At 43.7% G+C, this 23,173-nt stretch overlaps 1 protein-coding gene across 2 annotated transcripts in view; it reads right to left on the reverse strand.

Moving 5' to 3' along the window:
• Positions 1–23,173, reverse strand: part of DNAH14 (dynein axonemal heavy chain 14) — a 461,040-nt gene that overhangs the window by 6,400 nt on the left and 431,467 nt on the right. For both annotated transcript variants that reach the window (XM_029593090.1, XM_029593089.1), the window contains 3 exons: positions 19,700–19,854; positions 5,868–6,022; positions 4,558–4,704 (listed from right to left, as the gene is read on the reverse strand). In XM_029593090.1, the coding sequence (XP_029448950.1) occupies positions 4,558–4,704; positions 5,868–6,022; positions 19,700–19,854 (457 nt within the window). The remainder of the gene's footprint in view (positions 1–4,557; positions 4,705–5,867; positions 6,023–19,699; positions 19,855–23,173) is intronic.

Genomic DNA, 23,173 nt, shown 5'->3' on the forward strand with positions numbered 1-23,173 from the left:
TCTCCTTCAATGCATAGCAATGATGGAAAATCGGAACACATAAATCTGCCTACTACCATTAATTCAGTTTTGCTAATATTCAGAACAAGCTTACTTTGTCATCCAATTTTTAATACTGCTTAGGTACCTGAATACTTTCTCAAAGGCAACGCCAACTGTTGATATGTCAGGCTCAAAAAAACTGTCACCTGGAAAGGCCCATTCTAGACCTCTCATGAGTTTAAAGACCTCTATCATATCCCCCTTCAGCAGTCTCTTCTCCAAGCAGAACAGCCCTAACCTCTTTAGTCTTTCCTCAAAGGGGAGCTATTCCATCCTCTTTATCATTTTGGTTGCCCTTCTCTGTACCTACTCCATCGCTACTATATCTTTTTTGAGATGCGGTGACCAGAATTGTACACAGTACTCAAGGTACGGTCTCACCATGGTGCGATACAGAGGCATTATGGCATTTTCTGTTTTATTCACCATTCTTTTCCTAATAATTCCTAATATTCTGTTTGCTTTTTTGACTGCCATTGTTCACTGAGCTGACGATTTAAATGTATTATCCACTATGATGCTGTTACGGGTTTAGACTGCATGCTGGTATCCTGCCCAAGGACTCTAAAGTCTAGAGGACGTGAATGAAGAGTGGGTGGCTCACGGGAATGACGACTACTACCTGGAGATAATACCCTTATTCAATAAACATACACATGGTTAATGCGACTCAAACATTGCTCTAAGCTTCAAAGCAAGAGGAAATATGGAAAAAAGGATTTGCATTCACAAAAAAGCGGGGAGTAACTTGCTTGTTAGGAGGTTACTACCCCAAACCAAATAAGCCTGATACTTCACTTCAATGCATATCCAGCATAGCTCTCTGCTTCAACGGCAGGGGAGAAAAACTGATACTTCACGCATATCCAGCATAGCTCTCTGCTTCAACGGCAGGGGAGAAAGACTGATACTTCATGCATATCCAGCATAGCTCTCTGTTTCAACGGCAGGAGGGAATGAAGAAAAGTGGATCTATATACAGATAACAACCAACAAGGACTGAATTACATAGTCTGGGTAAACAAATAAGCATGGGTGTAGCTTGCTTATTGTGGCGGTTACTACCCCTAACTAATTAAGCTAGATATTTCACTTAGATGCAGTTCCAACACTGCTCTCTACATTAATGGTGGGGGGTGGAAGAGAAATAGAACCAAAAGGTTACTTAGAGTAACAGATAAGTATGAGGGGGAAAAAAAAAAGTGTGAAGCTTGCTGGGCAGACTGGATGGGCCGTTTGGTCTTCTTCTGCCGTCATTTCTATGTTTCTATGCTGGGGGGTGCTAATCTCATATAATTTTTTGCATTAACCTTGTATAAAAGTTTAATTTAGCATCTTATCACCATGTTACAAAAAGTTTTTTATATATTCCTCGTTACTTGTCATGCTCTCATGCATCATGTTGCTCTATGTTCTTCGTTCTATGTAATGCTGTTAGGCAAGTTCTAATGTTTCACCGTAAACCGGTTTGATTTGCATCCAATGTAAGAAGATCGGTATATAAAAACCCAAAAATAAATAAATAAATAAATAAATATAAACACACACAATTACTGGGGTTATACCTGGGGGCTTGAACCCAGGAGCATATCCCCTGCACCAATAGCCACACGGAATTACTGGGATTAGACCTGGGGGCTTGAACCCAGGAGCCTATTCCCAAGACAAAGAGCCACACACAAACTGATTCAGTACATTACAGTTCCAGGTAAGAAAGCAAGTTTATTTAAGCATTAGGAGGACAGAACAAATAAAATCAGATCATACAGAAAAAGTAATGGTAGATAATAACAATTGCGACAGATATAAAAACCTTACATTTCCAAAGGATCAGCCGTATCATCACGTCCAGGGCACTCTCTCCCCTCTCTCACTGTCTCTCTTTATATACTACAAAACACTTGTGAAAGCAGCGGCATTCCCTCCCTCTAAGTTCTTATCAAATTTCAGACACAACTGTGTGGCCTTCACTTTCTCTCTCAGGCTTTAGTATAAGTTAATTGCTAGTTTTCTCATCATAGACTTGTGGAATAACTAAATAAACAGACTCTTGCCTGTTCATAAACATTTCACAGTGCAAGACAGTAAACGAGTTCACTCAGAGATTGGCCTGTGGCCTTCAAACTAGTTTGTGTCTGGGTGAAAACTCTGAATCCAAACAAATGACTCTAACAGATGCCTAATCTTTTTCTGGGTGGTAACTCCTAATATGGAACCTAACATTGTATAACTACAGCAAGGGTTATTTCTCCCTATATGCACCACCTTGTGCTTGTCCACCCAGGAAAAGGACATTGGGATCATTGTTGAGGACACATTGAAATCTTCAGCTCAGGTGCAGCATCACCCAAAAAAGCAAACAAAGATAATTCAGGAAGAAATAGAAAACAAAATTGGGAATATAATAATGCCTCTGTATTGATCCATGGTGTGATCACATCTTGAGTATTTTGTAGGGATGTGAATCGTTTTTTGACGATTTAAAATATCGTCCGATATATTTTAAATCATCAAAAATCGTTAGGGCCACGATACAATACCAATTCCCCCGATTTATCGTCAAAAATCGTAAATCGGGGGAAGGGGGAGGGCAGGAAAAACCGGCACACTAAACACCCCTAAAACCCACCCCCGACCCTTTAAATTAAATCCCCCACCCTCCCGAACCCCCCCCAATGCTTTAAATTACCTGGGGATCCAGCGGCGGTCCGGAACGGCGGCGGTCCGGAACGGCCCCCTCATTGAATCGTGTTGTCTTCAGCCGGCGCCATTTTCCAAAATGGCAGCCGCAAAATGGCGGCGGCCATAGACCAACACGATTCGACTGCAGGAGGTCCGTTCCGGACCCCCGCTGGACTTTGGCAAGTCTTGTGGGGGTCAGGAGGCCCCCCCCAAGCTGGCCAAAAGTTCCTGGGGGTCCAGCGGGGGTCTGGGAGCGATTTCCTGCCGCGAATCGTTTTCCATACGGAAAATGGCGCCGGCAGGAGATCGACTGCAGGAGGTCGTTCAGCGGGTTCCTGGGGGTCGTTCGGCGGTCCGGAACACCCGCTGAACGACCTCCTGCAGTCAATCTCCTGCCGGCGCCATTTTCCGTACGGAAAACGATTCGCGGCAGGAAATCGCTCCCGGACCCCCGCTGGACCCCCAGGAACTTTTGGCCAGCTTGCGGGGGCCTCCTGACCCCCACAAGACTTGCCAAAAGTCCAGTGGGGGTCCGGAACGACCTCCTGTAGTCGAATCGTGTTGGTCTATGGGCGCCGGCTGAAGACAACACGATTCAATTGCAGGAGGCTGTTCTGGACCGCCGCCGTTCCGGACCGTCGCTGGATCCCCAGGTAATTTAAAGCACAGATGCAGCTTTGATTTCCTTAAGAGAAGCGGGACACGGGAGTTGGATAAACCTGTCTTACACAAACAGTGCAGTTAGCCACCTTTGGGCAAACTCAGCTGGAGCTAAGCTAATGAAATATATTAGGGAAAAAATTAAGTAGAGCAAGAAATAAGACCGCTGCCGTTCCGGACCGCCGCTGGATCCCCAGGTAATTTTAAAGCATTTGGGGGGGGGGTTCGGGAGGGTGGGGGATTTAATTTAAAGGGTCGGGGGTGGGTTTTAGGGGGTTTTAGTGTGCCGGCTCACGATTTTAACGATTTTCATGATACTTTACACACCCAAACGGCAACAATACGATTCCCTCCCCCTCCCAGCCGAAATCGATCGTTAAGACGATCGAGGACACGATTCACATTTTGTGCAATTCTGGTCACCTCACCTTGAAAAAGATGTAGCAAAACTAGAAAAGTACCGAGAACAGCAACAAAACTGATAGGGTTAGATTGGAGCCCTTATGAAGAAAAGCTAAACAGGTTATGGTTCTTCAGCTTAAGAAGGAGAAGAGTTAGAGGGGATATGATAAAGGTTTATAAAATTCTGTGGTTTGGAACAGGTTAAAAGGGAATGGTTATATACACTATCAAATAGTAAAAGGATTAGGGGACATGCCCTGAAACTAAGGTAGCAGATTTGAGACAAATTTAAGTACTGTATTATTTTCAGCCAAGTTATGGAGCTTATTGCCAGAACAGAGTTTAAAAAAAGGTTTGAACAAGTTTCTGGAGGACAGGTCCATAAATAATTATTAGTCAGTTACATTTTTGTTTTGCCCCTCCTCTTAATATTTGGGGAAAGCAACATGAAAGACTTCCATACTGAGATTTGCTGGGTACTTCTAGCTGACTGGCACTGGCCGCTATCAGGGATGGGATGCTGGGCTCGAGTGGCCATTGGTCTGACCTAGCATGGCATTTATTCTCTTCTTATCTTCTTTGGATAATTCGTATTTTGGTCCAACAAAGGACATCACAATTTGAAAAGATCAAATACAGTAAAGGGAAGCTACTTCAGTTTACAACTTCAAGGGCAGACTTTAGAAATACTTCTTTGTCTGGACTTTCCAATGCACATTTTCGACCTAGAGTTATATAGAAATATACTTTTATAACTATTGTAAACGTTACCTGTTTTGGAACAAACTGTATTTCTGGAAAGCTGTAAAAACGGTTATGGAGCTGGGAGTCCTCTAAGGCTTGTGTCTCGGGGTTCCATCTTGCGCCATCAAGGTACAAACCAAAAATCAGGATACCTTCCGCTGGTGGTGAATCATCCTAAAAGCAAAGGCAGTTCCAGAACCATATTTGTGAATGAAAACAATTACACCCATGACCTTACAATAGTTGCTTCCCTGGAATGATTACACTATTAATTTTACCATTTGGTCAAGCATGCATGAAATTAGTTAACATATATTTTATTTAATTAGTCCCATTATATACGCTCAGCAGGATAATTTTAAAAGTGCTTACATTGGTACAAAGGCTGCAGGTATTTTTGTACCCACAGACATTGCACTAATTTTTACACGTGTACTTTTTCACATTGAGAATTATCCCAGAAAAGCTAACCACATGCATTTTATTTATTTTACTTATTATTTTTATATACCGACATTCGATCTGAGATATCACACCGGTTTACATTCAGGTACTGTAGGTATTTCCCTATCCCCAGAGGGCTTACAATCTAAGTTTTGTACCTGAGGCAATGGAGGGTAAAGTGACTTGCCCAAGGTCACAAAGGAGCAACAGCGGGACTTGAACCCTGGTCTCCTGGTTCATAGCCACTGCTCTAACCTCTGGTCAGTGGGCAGGTAGTTTTCGAGAAAAAAACATATGTATGCTTGTCAAAAATGTAAAAGTACTTATCTAAATACCAATCTCTCCCCAACCCCATCCATGGAAATGACTCCTCTCTCCCCCACTGTGGGTAAAAAAAAAAAAAAAGTACTCAGAGCTATGCACGGGTCCTTCCAAGCACATATAGGGCAGGGAATTTTCTAAAAGCCCATTTCTGTGCTGTTTTTACCCACTGAAGTGGCTTTGCAAATACCCTCCCTGTATTCTGCCAAGCATGAGCACCTTTGTATCTTGAGATTAGTTTCAAAAAAATGTAATTTGAGTGTGAGCAGCACTTCCTTGTTGCCTAAGCACATGCATCTTCGCTGGGGGGGAGTTCACAGCTGTGACTTGTCCCTCAGGTTACTGAAGGGGCAGATGACATGTCACTGCTGAGCAGAAGATGGATGCGCCTATCTCTATTTATAGAAATGTCTTCTGGTTGGTTTTTTTTTTATCACTGTGAACAGAAGCAATGATTCCCTTTCTACTCCGCTGGTTCAGAGAAGATATGTATACTACATGAGACTTTTTACAAGTAAATCATCATAACACAAGTAAGAGACAGTTTTTTTATTTTTCAAAGAGCTACTTGCCTTAAAAGCTGTCTGTATAATACCTTCTTTTCTCTTAGTGTCTTTGAGGGGCTCAGCATTGATGATTGTTGGGAGCACACGATGGACAAACGTTAGAGAATCCACAGATATTCCTGACAAGCGTGAATAATTTTGCAGGACAGCAGTCAGAAACCCTACAGGAGCAAAACCCAGCCAGAAAATCTATTAATTACTAACAAAAAAAACTGTATGAAAGGTTTCACGACAATTTCTATTAGTACAGATTTGCCACGTCTCCCACATCGAACAGGAGCATCCTCTTTTGGAAGGCCAGCTCCTGCTCATAAGTGGGGAAGCTCCTGCCCAACACAAGGGGCTTGGAAGGCAGGATCCAAGGAGCCAGTAAGAGAAGCCGGGGGAGCCTAGCATGCAGCTGCTGACTAGACTGCTCTGTAGTTTCTGTGCTGGCAGCGCAGCACCTGTGAACGGGTTCAAAGCTTGCGCAGGTCAGCACTTCCTAAATGCTGATCTTGCAATGCATAAGGCCAGAAGATAGGAAGTGCTGACTGTGTGAACTTTGAACCTACTCTTAGTTGCTGCAGTACTGGCCCAGAACCTACAGGGCATTCAGATTCATAGCCCCAGGATGGCAAGTTCCTACTGCGCTAGCATTGTTGCGCAAGTCTGCAGTGGAGGTAATTATTTCACCCACTCAGGTTGTGGGGATGGTGTCTGTTCCTCCCACAGGCAGAAAGAGGCTGGAAGGGAGTGGCAGGCTACAAATGTTTAATAAAGGGGAATGAAGTGGAAAGGCCAGTACAGAGCAAGAGGCGTCAGAGGCAGGGGACAGGAGGAAGTCCTGCAGCCCAATACTGCTTAGGAATTGGATGAGGAAGAGTTTGCAGTAGCAGGATTGGACTATGGAGGAGGAGATAAGAAGCAGTAGTAGTGGGGTGGAGAGACAAGGAAGGAGGCAATGGGTGGAAGAGAAGGGTAGGAAAAGAGAGACGTAGGAGGGAGTGGAGGAAAATAGCTGAGAGAATGATGGGGCAGGTGGAAAGAGTTGAGGGAGCGGTGGACAGATAAATGAGGGTCAGAGGGAGAAGAGAACTGAAGCTGGGGAAGAGATGAGGGGATGGAGGAGACACTGTGAAGGAAGAAGGGGTTTAGAAAATGAGGAATGTGTAAGGTGCAAGAGGATAGCAGCATGAGAAGAGGGAAGTATATGAGAAAGGATGCAGAGAATAAGGTGTTAGAAAAGGAAAGAGAATGGAAGTGTCTGGTAAATATCAAGGACTAGGATAAAGAGAAACGAAAGCAAAACAGAAAACTGGAACATTAGCAAAAGAAGAAAGGCTGAGAATAGAAAGGGTAAGAGAAAAGGAAATGATATAGAAAACTAAAAATGAATAAAAAGAAAACTGAACACAAATTAAAGACTAAACAAAACATGAAAAACTGAGGACCAGGAGCAAGTAATAGAGATTTATTTAATCTTATTTATATTCTGCTTTTCTAGCACTTCAAAGTGGATTACATTCAGGTACTGTAGGTATTTCCCTGTCCCCCAGAAGGCTCACAAGCTAAGCTTGTACCTGATACAATGGAGGGTGAAGGTACTTGCCCAAGGTCACAAGGAAATCTGTGTACAATGGACTTTGTTTAGATAAGAGGATGCCATCTAAAGAAATGAGCCAGGCAGTTCTCAAGAGCAGCACAACAGCACTGCTTTTATTAAGACAAATCAGAGCTGTAAGCGGCTAGTAACTCGGCTCACAAAGGAATGTGTGTACTGTTTGACCAGCTGTGGAAAGAACCCACGACAGGCCGCACTCACTCCCGAGCAACACCGGCGCAGCAGAATGCCACCATGCCTCCCCTGCTCCGGGTCTCTCTGGACACGCACGGCGCACCACATCTTAAAGGCCCCGCAGCAGGAAACTACTCCGCCAGCGCACACTGAGGAGGTCATGCGGCTGGGGATTTAAACCCCAGCCGTGCTCCAAGCAGACACCTCAGCAACAGGTCCTCCTGCCTAGCACTGCGTGTTGCTAACTCCGTATTTTTGCCTCCCTGTTTTGAGCCTGTCTTGTTGGTCTGTGCCTTGCCTTGTTCCTCTACCTTGCCCAGCTGTCCTGCCTTGTTTGTTTCCTTGCCTCTCCCTCTGGTCCCTCCCTCGCCAGGCTCCCAGTGTCTAGTCTCCTTTTGCCTTGTCTGTCCATAGCTTGTTTCCTGGTCCTGACCTCTGCTACTTATCCGACTACTCTCCTGCCTGCTGCCTTGTTTTGATTCAGCTAAGGACACTGACGCCTCTGGACTGCTTCCTGCCCCCGAATACTGTTTCTCGCCTTGGCTTGTATCTCGATACCATCTGACCGTCTCTTACTGGACTCTCACCTAAGTCCTGCTGGCCCATGGTGCCCAAGGGCTCAACCTAAGGGGAATGGGGATAGTCTAGCTGAAGCTCCAGTCTCAAACCTAGTAAAGGCGTGTGCCCCAGCTGTCGGCATGGGCCTAGTAGGTTTGCTTACTAGGCTGTGCCAACCATGTCACAGCACAAGGGCTCACAACCATGACAACAGGTAGACATAAATGGTAGAGTGGAGGAGTAGCCTAGTGCAGTGGTTCTCAACTGGTGTGTCACGGCTCCCGGTGTCCCACAGCCCCAGTTATATTTACCTTTACCTTTTTTCTGCCCCCGCGGGCCAATGGGAAGCCTCCTCCCTTCTTCCTGCTCCCGCGGGCCAATCGGAAGCCTCTTCCCTTCTTTTTGTCAGCGGGAGGAGGAAGCCGCTGATTGGCCAGTGGGGCAGGAAGAAGGGGGGCATCTCACAGCCCGGAGGTGGGGTGGTTTGAGGGGGGGCTGGGGGGGGCTGGGGGGAGTGGCAGTGTCCAGGCCCGTGGCCACCACGGGCTGGAGGTGCTGAAATTAAACACAGCGGCAAGCCACAAAGAAAAGAGGCCAGCCACGCCAGGATTTCCCGCTTCCAAAGCGGCAGGGAACCGAGATAGAGTAGGAATTCCCCAAAGTGGCAGTGAGTTGCAAGCACAAAGAGGCTGCTTGCTCCAGGGATCCCCCCCGATGCAACAGTGAGCACGGCAGAGACGCGATTAAAGTAAAAGTGGCACTCAGCCATGCTGATTACAGATGGGGCAATTGGAGCTCCCAGCGGCCGTAAAAGCAGGCAGATGGGGGGGCCGTGGGAGTCTAGGGATATCCCGACAGCCAGAAGAAAGGCTTAAGTGCTGTGGCATATTTTTCTAAAATAAATGTTTGCTGCTTCAGTGTGGCTGAGAAGGCAGCAGCAGCACTGGGAAATCTGCCACTGCGAAATTAAAGGGGAACACAGCATTGGGGCTCTAAGCAAAGTGTGTGTGAGAGACAGAGTGGGCAGGGAGGTAACTGGGGTGAGTGTGAGAGACAGAGACTGAGCAGGGAGATGACTGCGGTGTGTGTGAGAGACAGAGACTGGGCAGGGAGATGACTGCGGTGTGTGTGAGAGACAGAGACTGGGCAGGGAGATGACTGCGGTGTGTGTGAGAGACAGAGACTGGGCAGGGAGGTGACTGGGGTGAGTGTGAGAGACAGACTGGGCAGGGAGGTGACTGAATTGTGTGTGAGAGAGACAGAGACTGGGCAGGGAGGTGACTGGATTGTGTGTGAGAGACAGAGACTGGGCAGGGAGGTGACTGGGATGTGAGAGAGAGAGAGACTAGGCAGGGAGGTGACCGGTGTGTCTTTGTGTGAGACAGAGACTGGTCGTAGGGTTTAATTGGTGTGTGTGTGTGAGTGACTTGTAGGCCCTAAAGAAGAGGACCGTGAGGACAGAGCTTCAGCAGCCACTGCTGCTCCTGGTATGTGCTTTCAAGGGAAAGGAGTAGGAGTGTTGCTGGAGAGGGTAAGTAAAGGTGGCATTTTAAGTTTATTTTTCTTGATTGACTGCCATTTTAATTATTGAGTATTATGTGATGTGTCTGCTGTTTTGAAATATTTTATTGATATTTGGATAATTTTAAATAATTTTTATGAGTTTTAATTGTTTGACCTTATTCTGTTCATCAGCTGTTTTGAAACATTTATTAATATAGTTTTACAATTATTTCTGTGTGGGAATCTATAGCAGCTTGGCTTGTTCTGTTTTCCTAATAGGAGGTGAATTAGTGTTTAGGACCTGATTTAATATTTGTAGCATTGCCTTCTCATAAATAGGGTTGTTCCTGTTTGAGTGTGCTTCATTATATAGGTGTAACTTTGTGTGGGTTAGTTTGTGTGCATTATTGCAGATCCTGGGACTGTGTTAGGTGCTATATTTCTCTTTCCATTTCTCCAGGTTTCCTCTGCATGCAGAGTGGCTTTTTTTGGTTTTCCATTCCAGTCTGTCTCCATATTTATAATTTGTGGGTTTTCTGTACTTGATGAAGGTCAGTTCTGGGTGTGTGACCGAGGTGAGGTATTTTACTAGCATGTAGGCAATTGTATCAATCTTATTTGTTGTGTTTTCTCAATAGGATATGCATTAGTGGTAAATTATTGCCTTTCCATAAGGAGGTCTATTGTGCTTGGTAGTAAAGGGAGTTTGTTTTGCTTTTACTGAGATGTCACCAGAACATCTTTTTTTTGCATAGTGAGTTCTATGGGTAATGCCCTAGTTCTGCTCTGACCCATTGGTGGAGGTCAATGGGGTTCCCGTGGATGCAGAGTGTATGTTTACATATAGCCCCGTGACAGTCACATGTTCAGTGTGTCACGCATGTGAGAACCATCTGTCAGGTGTGTCCCGGCCGAAAAAAGGTTGAGAACCACTGGCCTAGTGATTAGAGCAGTGGGCTAGAACCCAGGGTTCAAATCCCACTGTTGCTCCTTGTGACCTTGGGCAAGTCACTTTACCTTCTGTTGCTTCAGGTACAAAACTTAGACTGCAAGCCTGTACCTGAATGTAATCTGCTTTGATGTATATATTACAGTGCCGAAAAGCAGACTATAAATAAATACACATACAGAGCCCTAGCTGCTAAAACAGTGCGGTACTAGCTAACAATACAGTCCAGCACAGTGATATGAAACATGTTTCCAACACTTTACTCATGGACAAGATTGTCACTTGCTATGGTAATCTTCTTTTTTAAAAAACTCCAAATCCTTGTATACAGAGAGGGTCATATTCAAAAGCCATTTAGACAACTCAAAAGTTATGTCTAATTAGTAAAATAGGCATATTCAAACACTTATCCAGTTATATAGATGGATAAAAAAGGGGTCTTCCTGGGAGGGGTTGAGTTATTGGCCTAACCAGGTCATTCATCAAAATGCATTAGGGCCCTGGGGGGGTGCTGACATCACCGATGAGAATGGCTGCCTAGCTTCAGAGCTCCTGCAATAACCCACTTACATCCATTGTGAACCCCTGCCATCTGTTCTTTTTCCTGAACTTTATTCATCTTGATTTCCTGACTACAGCCTTCCAATGGCCACCAAATGAAAAACGGCTGACCTGAAACAATCCTCTTTCACTAAACACACTGCGGAGTTGATGGAGGCCAAGCCACACATGATACAGGAAACGAAGCACCTGATACAGAATTACTTACTGGGTTCTCATCTAGTGGATCTTCCAACTTACCCTCCCGGGATAAGTTGGGAACCTGGTTTATGGAACTTCGTTCTGATTTGAAACATAAAATGGAGCTTCTAGCATCTATATATGAGTATGAGAAGATTTAGCAGCCTTGATCTTGCGTCGATGATCTTGATATTCGAGTGGAGAGCCAGGAGGATTCTCTTAAGAGGGTGGTGGTGCTAAAAGCAAATCTGCAAATTGAACAAGCACTGCTTGCAGAGAAAATTCAGGATCTGGAAAACCGCTTGAAGCGGTACAACTTAAGAATATGGGTGTTCCAGAGTCGCCGGAATATAATGATTGTTTAGCGGTTGTAACGTCGATTTGCCGGCTATTGCTTTCCTCCACCTCTGCTGTGTTGGCTCTCGATCTGGCGCAGCAACCGACTATTAAAATAGAGTGGGCCCATAGGGCATTGGACCCTAAATTAGCCAATAGGGCTAGAGATATCGTTTTCTGTCTTCACAGTTATGCCTTAAAGTAGCAATTGCACGTGACTGCGAGAAAATGCAATGAGTGGCTCTGGGAGGGTCACAAACTTTATACCTTTAATGATTTGGCACCCACCACCTTGCGGAAAAAATTTGAATTAAAAGCGGCTACCGCTGTGCTGCGTGCAGAGAATATCCGCTATAGAGGGGTCTTTTCCTTTGGTTTTTCTTTCGTGGTGAAGGGCATTTCCTATAAGATTAAATCACTGGCTGATGCTGAGGATGCCTTCAAACAAGCGAATCTTTTGGCATCTTTCGGTGCCGTCAAAGATAGCATTGGGACAGCGACTGACGCTGTCAGCTGCTGCGCGATTCTGTGGATGCCAACTCCGCCATATCTGACCAAGGCTGAACTTTTTGAATTTCATTAATTTGGGCAAAAGTGCATTTTCTAATCTTGTGCCTAATCTTTCTTCTGATAGGCTTACCGTGTTGTTGCTGATATTAAGCGAGCAATCGTGTGATGAGGGGCGATTGTTATCAGGCGAATTGGTTACCTTGTACTGGGTTCAGGTTGGTTTATATTGTTTTCATGTTTGAGTTTGCAGGGGTATCGGGTTGGGAGCGCATTTCAGTCTGGGTGGTCTACCCCCTGAGGTTGGAGTTGTCATGGTTTGGGTACAGTGTACAGGGAATTGAATTGGGGATTACGGGCTGATGGATTACCTGCAACATGGGTTTGGGAACGTAGTGTCTTTTTCTCAGCTTACTAATGGGTTGAGCCTGGTTATTTCTCGTAAAATTTTTTGTTTTGATTTGTACAGTGCAGTAGAGACTGATTTGTAGAAATCATCTCCTCTTGTTGGTACCTTTCATTGATTCAAATGGTAGAAATTCATCAAGCATATCAAAGTTGCAGTTAATTCCTCTGACTGTGTATATAAAACCACCCTCGCCCAATCCGCCCCGAGTTGAAAGTATCCCCTCTTACAGTGGTGTGTATATATAGCATGTCACATTGGCTTTATACAGAGGCTCTCTTGCTCTCAGCTACAGTTGTGCATTGTGATATTTATCTATGCAATGTGGTAACTCTACAATTTACCTAACCGTGCCAATTTTCTTTATCGCGGGCGCTATTTCCGCTATATTTATAGCATTTTGATGAATCTAGGCCTAACTTAGCAGGTCTAAAGTTATCTGGTCTTGGATGGTTTCTTCTAGCGCTGGAAGAATAAATTGAGTGTAGTTTATGCTTCTAGCGCAGCTTGACAGAAGATGCACTGGACCTCGCCAGGAGTGGGTAAATGCAGATCCTGCTCCCAGAGGAGGTTTTTAGGCATCGGGAAGAGAGGGAGGGTCCGAGGAGGGGGAATGCAGAGAGATGATCCTTTATATTGCTGGGAATGAGATGGGAGGGCCTGGCCTCCAGTTCTTTATGGGTTAGGTTTGTCTGGAGCAGGATTGGAGGGATGGGAAGGCTGCTGCGATCCCACTACATTTTTTGTTTTTATGAGTTGTGGGGTAGGGGGATGCAAAGCCCGATTGGCCATCTTTATTCTTCGGTGGGGGGAAGAAAGAAAATCAGCCATAGGCTACTTGAAATCTTTTTATTTTTAGCAAAAGAGCTACCTACCTGGATATCTTTTCAAGATAGCTGGATAACTTAAAAATCTAAATGGCTATATTCAAACATAGCCTAATCTGGTAGAAAACTACGAGAGAGTATACCAGATCCCCCAATTGTTATAACAACACATCACTCATGGGAATCAGCAAACATGTAAACTATCTGGCTCTATATTATAACATTCATTATACAGAGTACAGTATGTATTAAATTAATATAGACACAGTAGAAATCTATTTCACAAATATTTATTATATTATATTGCACTTCTTCCCTGTACACAATACATTTATCCAAATACAAAAAATGCTATTGTCCCAAACAATTATCAGATTCAACAGTGTTAGTACACAACAAATTATTGAAGAAAGACCTCATACAAAGGCATACGTTTTCACTGCTAGTTAGCATGTAGTATACTGGCAGTATAATCATAGGTCTTATATCAACTTGTACTTTTTTTTTATTTTTTCTTTATGCTCAAGTGAGAAATTTGTGCATGGCCCATTCGAGACCCATACTAAGACTTTGAAAGTTACACTTAACTTAATGTGCTTGGAGAAACGCCTGAGACATGGTCGTAAGGTCTTATAAAGAGGCAAGCCCGACACGGACCGCGTTTCGGCATCAACAGCCTTCATCAAGGGCCAGTAATATGTGAGAGTGCATAAGCAGCATATTGAAGCAGTAATGTTTCTCCTCTGTAGAGGAGTGCATAAGCAGCATATTGAAGCAGTAATGTTTCTCCTCTGTAGAGGAGTGCATAAGCAGCATATTGAAGCAGTAATGTTTCTCCTCTGTAGAGGAGTGCATAAGCAGCATATTGAAGCAGTAATGTTTCTCCTCTACAGAGAATATGCTGCTTATGCACGCTCACATATTACTGGCCCTTGATGATGGCTGTTGATGCCGAAACGCGGTCCGTGTCGGGCTTGCCTCTTTATAAGACCTTACGACCATGTCTCAGGCGTTTCTCCAAGCACATTAAGTTAAGTGTAACTTTCAAAGTCTTAGTATGGATCTCGAATGGGCCATGCACAAATTTCTCACTTGAGCATAAAGAAAAAATCAAAAAAAAGTACAAGTTGATATAAGACCTATGATTATACTGCCGGTATACTACATGCTAACTAGCAGTGAAAACGTATGCCTTTGTATGAGGTCTTTCTTCAATAATTTGTTGTGTACTAACACTGTTGAATCTGATAATTGTTTGGGACAATAGCATTTTTTGTATTTGGATATCCGGTCGCTATTCCCTTCCTGATACAGTGTGCTAGAGGATATATGTTTTCACAATACATTTATTACACAAAACTTTATCAAAAAAGTACAAATATATTCAATCAAGCAGAATGTGGACATGTCAATATAATCAATCCATTATCCAATATATTATATTATCATACGGACATATCCTAACCCTTCACCCCAATAATAACACATATCTCACAATCACACATCATTCATACCACATAAAAACTATACCCCATAAAATACACAATTATATATCAATGCTCACTCTTTCTGTTAAACACTTGATATAGTCACTCCATCCTATCTAATTCGGTGTTTCCATTCCTCTGCTCCAACAATGTTCACCCCCTTCGTTCCAACGTTATTCACCCCAACAAGGTGCCATGTTTCACCCTACTAGGGTTTCCTTAGAGGTAATCTTTAATCACCTCTATAACTGGAAAGGGATGTTCCTATTCACAATCGAGCACCTAAAACATATATATATATATATATATATATATATATATATACATACAATTAACACACCCTTTAATTAATCCTTACATATCGCTTAGACAGACCCATCACACAGTGTGCAATAAAACATGAAAATACTTACATGAATCAAAAGTATCCAATATATGTCTGAAAACTCCTATTTAATCAATCTCCCAATGTCCACTAAAAACACATACAAAACATGTATTGACACACCCACTAAATTTATATTAAAAAAAATACAATAATTCTATATAGTCTCATAACCATCATCAATCACAGATTATCACCGGGAGACGAGCTACATACCTCATATATTGCGGCACAAATGCCCAAAATACTTCACTAAACCCCAATCCACACCAACAATTTTTTCCTGAAATAAAAAACGAACCATAATACTTAATATACTCCCAATACCACAATGAAACAATAATTCAAACATTCCATACTCACAACTTCAAAATACGAAACCGGATAATATTACATCCAGCGAGTGCCAAACCTCAGACTTTCCACCATCTTACTTCACCCTAATTTCCAACTCCAGCCTTTAGGGATCAACAATGTTAATCCCATGCCTTTTTTAAATTTGTTTACTGTTTTCGTCTTCACCATCTCTTCCGGTAGGGCATTCCAGGCATTCAACCACCCTCTCCATGAAGAAATATTTCCTGAAATTGGTTCTGAGTCGTCCCCCCTGAAGTTTCATATCATGACCCTAGTTCTACTGTTTGCTTTCCTCTGGAAAAGGTTCAAGGAACATGCATCATCAGATACCTGAATGGTTTTAAAGGTCTGCATTATATCTCCCCTGCACTTCCTCTCTTCCAGGGTATACATATTCAGATTCTTCAGCCTCCCTCATAAGTCTTCCGATACAGAACCCGCACAATTTTGTCACCCTTCTCGGCACTGCTTCTATCCTGTCTCTATCCTTTTTGAGATATGGTCTCCAGAAGTAAACAGAGAACTCCTGGTGAGGTCTCACCAAGGACCTGTACAAGGGCATCACCACCTCATTTTTCTTATGGTTATTCCTCTCTCTATGCAGCCTAGCATTCTTCTGGCTTTATCTATCAACTTGTCACATTGCTTCACCACCTTCAGATCGCCAGATACTATTACCCATAGGTCCCTCTCCCGGTCTATGCACATTAGGCTTTCACTCCCTATCACATACAGCTCTTTTGAATTACCATACCCCAGATGCATGAATCTGCAATTCTTGACATTGAATCCCAACTGCCAAGTCTTCGACCACTCTTCAAGCTTTTTTAAATCACTTTTCATTCTCTCTACTCTTTCGGTTGTGTCCACTCTGTTGCAGATCTTAGTTTTATCTGCAAATAGACAAACTTTACCTTCTGTCCCTTCTGCGATGTTCCTCACCAAGATATTTAACAAAACCGGTCCCAAAACAGATCCCTGTGGCATCCAATTAAAATGGTTCTCTCTTCAGAGTATATTCCATTAACCATTACGTGCTGTCTTCTGACAGTCAATCAGTTTGTAGTCCACTCCACCACCTTGACGGCGAGTCTCAAGCTTCTCATTTTATTCATGAGCCTCCCATGCGGGACCATATCAAAAGCTTTGCTGAAATCCAAGTAAATCACATCAAGCACTCTTCCTTGATCTAATTCTCTAGTCATCCAATAAAAAAAAATCAATCAGATTTGCCTGACAGGACCTTCCTCTGGTGAATCCATGAAAACCTTAGGTCCAGCAACCCACTGGATTGTAGATAGTTCATTATCCTTTCCTTCAGTAACACCTCCATTAATTTTCCCACCACCAAGGTGAGGCTAACCAGCCTGTAGTTTCCAGCTTCCTCTCTGCTACCACTCTTGTGAAGAGGGACCACCACAGCTCTTCTCCAGTCACATGGCACCACTCTCATTTCCAGGGATCTACTGAACAGGTCTTTAGGGACCCCATCTGCACATCTCTGAGCTCCCTCAGTATATTGGGATGTACCTCATCCGGCCCCATGGTCTTGTCCACTTTCAGTTTTCTAGCTCTTCCTATACATTCTCTTCTATAAATGGATTTTCATCTTCCCCATTCCCATCTACGGTCTTGTTAACCAGCAGCGGTCCTTCTCCAAGGTCTTCTTTAGTGAAGACCAAACTGAAGTATTTATTTCCGCCATTTTTCATCTCTGTCCACACATTGCTCTTTGCCACCTTTCAATTTCACTATACTACATCAGGCATCCCTTCTTTTGCTGATATATCTGAAAAATGTTTTGTCACCTCGTTTTACCTCTTTGGCCATCCTTTCCTCTGCTTGACCCTTTGCTTTCCTGATTCCTTTCTTTGTTTATCTCAATTTCACCAGGTATTCTTTCATGTGTTCCTCTTTTTGGGATCCTTTATACATCTTGAATGCTGTTCTTTTTTTCTGTATTACTTCAGCCACCTCTTTTGGGAACCAGATCAGTTTCTTTTTCCTCTTACTTTTGTTTACTTTTCTAACATATAGATTTGTTGCCTTTGTAATAGTTCCTTTTAATTTGGCCCACTGTTCCACCTCACCCATTTTCTTCCAGTCTTCTAGTTCTTCCTCCAAGAACATCCCCATTTTGAAAAGGTCTGTATTTTTTAAATTCAAAACTTGGGTCTTTGTGTGACTTCTCTGTATTTTATTTGCGATATCAAACCATACCGTCTGATGATCACTGGTGCTCAGGTGGGCACCTATGCATATATTTGAGACATTATCCCCATTTGGGAGCACTAGGATGAGTATCACACCCTCCCTCATGGGTTCCATTACCATTTGTTGGAGCAGAGCCCCTTGAAGGACATCCACTATCTTTCTACTTCTTGTAGATTCCACAGAAGGCATACTCCAATCTACATCCGGTAGTTAAAATCTCCAACGAGCAATGCTGCTTCCTTCTTTCCCATCTTTTGGATGTCTTCGACCAGATCTCTGTCCAGCAATTCTGTCTGAGTCAGAGGCTGGTCTTTGTACTAAAGGAAAAATAAATTCATATCTATATTCATATTTATTTGATTTATATTCTGCTTTTTCAGGCACTTCAAAGAGGATTCAACTTCTGGTTACAATCATCTATAATCACAAATACTATATGTAACTGCTACCACCAACAGAATCCACTGGCATGGGTCCACATAAATATACGTGTATTAGCTTCAATTAATTTTTTTTGCTTTGTTTCTGGAAATTCTCTTAAATAATTGTCTTAAATGTTTACCTTTGATGCAATCTTTACAGGTATCTTGAATCCCTATTTTCAAGTGTCATAGTTCAAATGTGCAAGGTGCTCATGCTACAACTTGCCATTGCTTGTGCAATATTTGCCTGATCACTCACTGGTATAGGCTTGGCTTTCAGTCTTGATGCAGTGAATAAAAGTTATTTGCCATTTTTGACTTTGCAACTATTTATCAAAAATAAATTTTTGATCCAGCATCTGTTAATTTGGAAATTGTCAGCTAATTCAGGTACATATAGGACATCTTCCACTATCAGACTTTCATAGTCACTATCTCCGTATGACATGAAATGAATAATTCCCATTTCCACTGCTTTCTTGAACATACCATCTGCCATAATTACGTTATCTGTCCTGTACTTTAGTATAGTTATCAAGTAATTCAAACTGTCTAGTTAAATGACTCGATGCAGCAGAATCTACTGAAAATGGCTCTTTGTTATCAATTGTCCCCTAATCTATGTGGTTTGTTTTCATATGGAATACACATTGCTTCTTGGTGGCTCCAGTGGTGTTCTCCTCAGTAACTAACTCTTTTTGGCTACTTCTGTTCTCTGATCTGTCATTTTCTCCTAACCCTGCATGAACTATATGCTGATTCAGTATCTAGGGAATTATTTTTCTGGTGGTGTTCTTCTTGTAGAGGTGCATGATTGACTCTTTCTAAAGTCAGCTCACACATATTGCACACATCAGAACTTCTAGCACTTTATAGCATGCTCAGGGGAGTCCCTGAATTGCTAGTGATATAACTTCTGCCTTCTCAGTTGGACCTCCTAAGGCTTGGAGTTGTTAGGCTACTGGTTCCATACACTGCATGTAGTAGCAGACTCTTCCACGTGACACTATTTATCTCATGATTAAGGTTGTTTTCAAGTATATGACCTCTATTTGCTGTTCCAAATGTTGCCAGATGCATTTTGCTGTAGTCTGTTTAATAATGTTTATGAAGTGCTTAATGTCTGTGCAATTAAGTTCATGACATCCTGATTATTTTTCTACTTCCTGTGTAACTTTTGTATCAGGTGGATCAGATTCTAGGATGGTCCAAAGTCCCTTAATTTTTAGAAGGATCATTTTAAATCTCTACATGGATAATTGCTGGAATTCAGAATTAAATATGATTTGTAGCATTTTTACACATTTTGCAACTTGGTAAGAAAATGGTAAAGAAGTATAGGGAAAAGGTTTGGGGGTTGGTTGTGTACCTTGTGGGAAGAAGAACCCCGAGAGCCAGAAGCTGGAGGGCTGTTCCCTGGAGCTGCCGCTGGAAGGAGTTTTGGGACAACCTTCAGGCTGTGTAGAGAGAGGCGTGTGCAAAGCCCTTTTGGTTTTTCTTTGAAACTCGGTTAAGTAACCAAACCTGTTTAAAAAAAAAAAAAAAAAAGATACAAGGTTCCACAGCTGAAAATAAATACTCGCACTCCTCCTGTCAGCACTCACTGCGTGCTGCTAACGGAGATAGGACACTGGGCTAGATGGACCTTTCTCCTGACCTCAGTTTAGCAATTCATTTTCTCTCTCTTTGCTGGAGATAACAAAATCAATTTTATTGGCAACACAATCATTTTTCCCTTTAATATGTGTGGTAGGGCCTGGCCATGTAGCTTAATCTGTAGATATTGCTGACCTGAATCTGAAATACGCTGGGTGACTCTCCCTCTCCAGGCAGCCACCTGGGACATCTACAGCTAAAATATTTCAATTTCTTGACACTCTGTTATATGCTTTGATTTTGATTTCAGGAAAGGAAGCGAGATTGTCTAATTGCTGGTGGCATTTACTTAGGTTCCCTACCTCTCACCCATTCACTACAGTTTCTCATTTTTCTTTTAATATAAGCTTCTGGAGCGTGGAGCCTTCTGCTAATTGATAGTGACCCCTATCCTCAGTACTGAGAGATTCATTACATCTCACTTACTCCAATACCATCGCTTCCTATGACTCCACTATACCTGCCCCTTCCCATGCCGAGCCATTGAAACTTCAGTGCCAGTGCTCTCACTCTGTACATTTTCATCTCTCCTGCCGTTCCCAGTCCTGTCCTGTCCAGGATTCCTGTTTCTATATTCTCCTCCATGGATGCAGGCATCACCTCTCTTCCCATCTCATACTGAACACTGTTACCACACCCGCGTCATCTATTTTCCCTCTAGTAAAAGGTCCTATTAGAGATTCTACTGTGACTTTGCCATCTGTTAATGGGTGGAAAAAGAAGATGACACAACATCCAGACTATACTTTGGAAGCCTTGGTTACTCCTCCATGTCCATCTGTCCTCAATGTCTGTCTGTCAACTAGACTGTAACCTCCATGGAGACGGGATGGTCTCTTTAATGAGTCTGCACAGTGCTGCGGACACCTCGTAGTACAAATGTTTACTGGTAGTAGTAAATGAAAATCTTCACCACTTATGAAAAGCGGAGTGGAGGAGCAGGAGGCTGTAAACCAAGGAAGCCAGGGTTCAAATCTCACTGCCACTCCTTGTGATCTTCAGCAAGTCACTTTACCCTCCATTGCCTCAGATACAGTCTTAGGGCCTGATTTACTGAAGCCTTTTCCCCATTCTCTGTCTATGGGTAAAAAGCTTAGTAAATCTTTAGATTGTGAGCTCTCTGGGGACAGGGAAACACTTTCAGTACCTGAATGTAATCCACTCTGTAATGCCACGAAAGTGGAATATTTAAAAAAAAAAAAAAAAAAAAAAAGTATAACCTGCCCTCTAGTGTTAAAAATCTGAACCATAGTCCTTTATATTGCACTTGGAAATCGAAAAGATAAATTTTATTCTCACAGGACAAGCAGGATGGTAGTCCTCACAAATGGGTGACATCGAGGATGGAGCCCTGTACGGAAAACTTTTCTGTCAAAGTTTCAACAAGCTTTGACTGACACTGGCACACTGGGTGCACTGAGCATGCCCAGCCTGCAATTATCCCTGTGAGCCACAGGTGTCTCCCTCAGTCTTCTTTTTTCCGCTCTGCAGTCAGCATAGCGGTTGGAGCTCTGTGAGGATTTTTTAACTAATTACCTCATGGAAACACTTAACTTTTCACTTCAAAAAACACTTTTCCCTGCACAGGTCTCCCTCCGCGTACGTTTTTACGACGCTCGGGTGAGTACTAATTCTTATTTTTCGGTCGGTTCCTGTCACTATCTTAAGGCTGTTAACTGACTGAAGCCTTCCCATCCCCCATTTTTCAGTTAGCTTTAAACAGCTTGCGAGTATCTCTGTGACACTCTGCTTGCTTATGCTAGTGGGGTAGGGATTTTTTCCTTAACTTTAGGACCTCTGTAGCTTCAAGTCCTTCGTTCCCTGGTACCCTCACGCAGTCGATACCCTATCGCTACACGGGACCCTCCTAAACCGCCCTGGGCTTTTATATGTCATCAGCGCCCCTCCCCCCACGGTGCCCTGATGCCTTTATCCATGTTTTTTGCTTTTCAGTGCTACCAGGCTTTTTCCTCCTACGCACTGTTTTTTTCTTTGGGCTTCCTCGGTGCCGTCCCTACCCGGATGCATGCCATTGACGCACACGCTGTTAGTCACTGCCATGCATACTCGGGTCGCCGCCACCGCTGCCCGAGACACTTTTTAACGATCCCAGGGTCACTTCATCGATGCCACCCCCCCTTTTGGGGATGCCATCGATGCCCCATCCTCCCCACCGATGTCCAGCCCTTTTCCATCGGTGGGCATCGGTGCCACATCGATTCGTCGGTGGGCATCGATGCCGGATGGTCCCCATCGGTGGACATCGGTGCCGGATGGTCCCCATCGATGGACATCGGTGCCGGATGGTCCCCATCGATGGACATCGGTGCCGGATGGCTTGTCCGTCGATGGCATTGGTGCCGGATGGCCGTCCGTCGATGGCATCGGTGCCAGGTCCTTTTGCATCGATGGACACCGATGCCCAGGTGTTTCATCCATGGGCATCTATGTTAGAATGCATCCATCGAGGGCAGTCGATGCCAGGCTGCTCCCATCGGTGAAATTCGATGCCCAGGTGGGTCCCATCGGTGGGTATCCATGCCGGCTCGATTCCGTGGATGGGCGTTGATGCCAATGCCAGCCTTATGGCTGGCATCGATGCCCATGCCGATTCCAGGACTGGCGTTGATGCCGGGATGGAATTCATCGACTGGGAGATCCATGCCATCGATTCCATACGTGTCCATATCGATGCCACCGACACACGTGTCTGGGGCACCGATGCCATGTACACTTGGAAATCTGAGCCTGTCCAAATCGATACCGTCAACGTCTGTGGCCCTATAGTTGATGCCCGTGGCCATGCCACAAACTGCATAAATGCCCGCCTCCATGCATCGATGCCCTCGACACCTCCGTTTTCCTTCGGTGTCCTTGACGCCCTATTGATTCGACTTCGACTCAGTCGATGCCGGTATCTTTTTCAATAACGGCAATGTTTTTCGATTATTTGATTCCACATCGTTTCAAAGATACCTATGCCACTGCTGTCAGTGCCCGTCACTGTCATCATTCTCCTGGCCAGTCATCGACGATTTTTCATACCCATTTTGATGATATCCTCGAAGCCCCTTAGGTTGCCTTCAATATCGTCAATACCGACATAGCACCGCCACATAATACCCTCGCCTCCTCACATTGCTCCACGCTTTGGGTTCTTTTTTAAGCCCCGTATTAGCTTAAGACA

The sequence above is a fragment of the Rhinatrema bivittatum genome, chromosome 3 (genome assembly GCF_901001135.1).
Source record: "Rhinatrema bivittatum chromosome 3, aRhiBiv1.1, whole genome shotgun sequence".
Lineage (NCBI taxonomy): Eukaryota > Metazoa > Chordata > Amphibia > Gymnophiona > Rhinatrematidae > Rhinatrema > Rhinatrema bivittatum.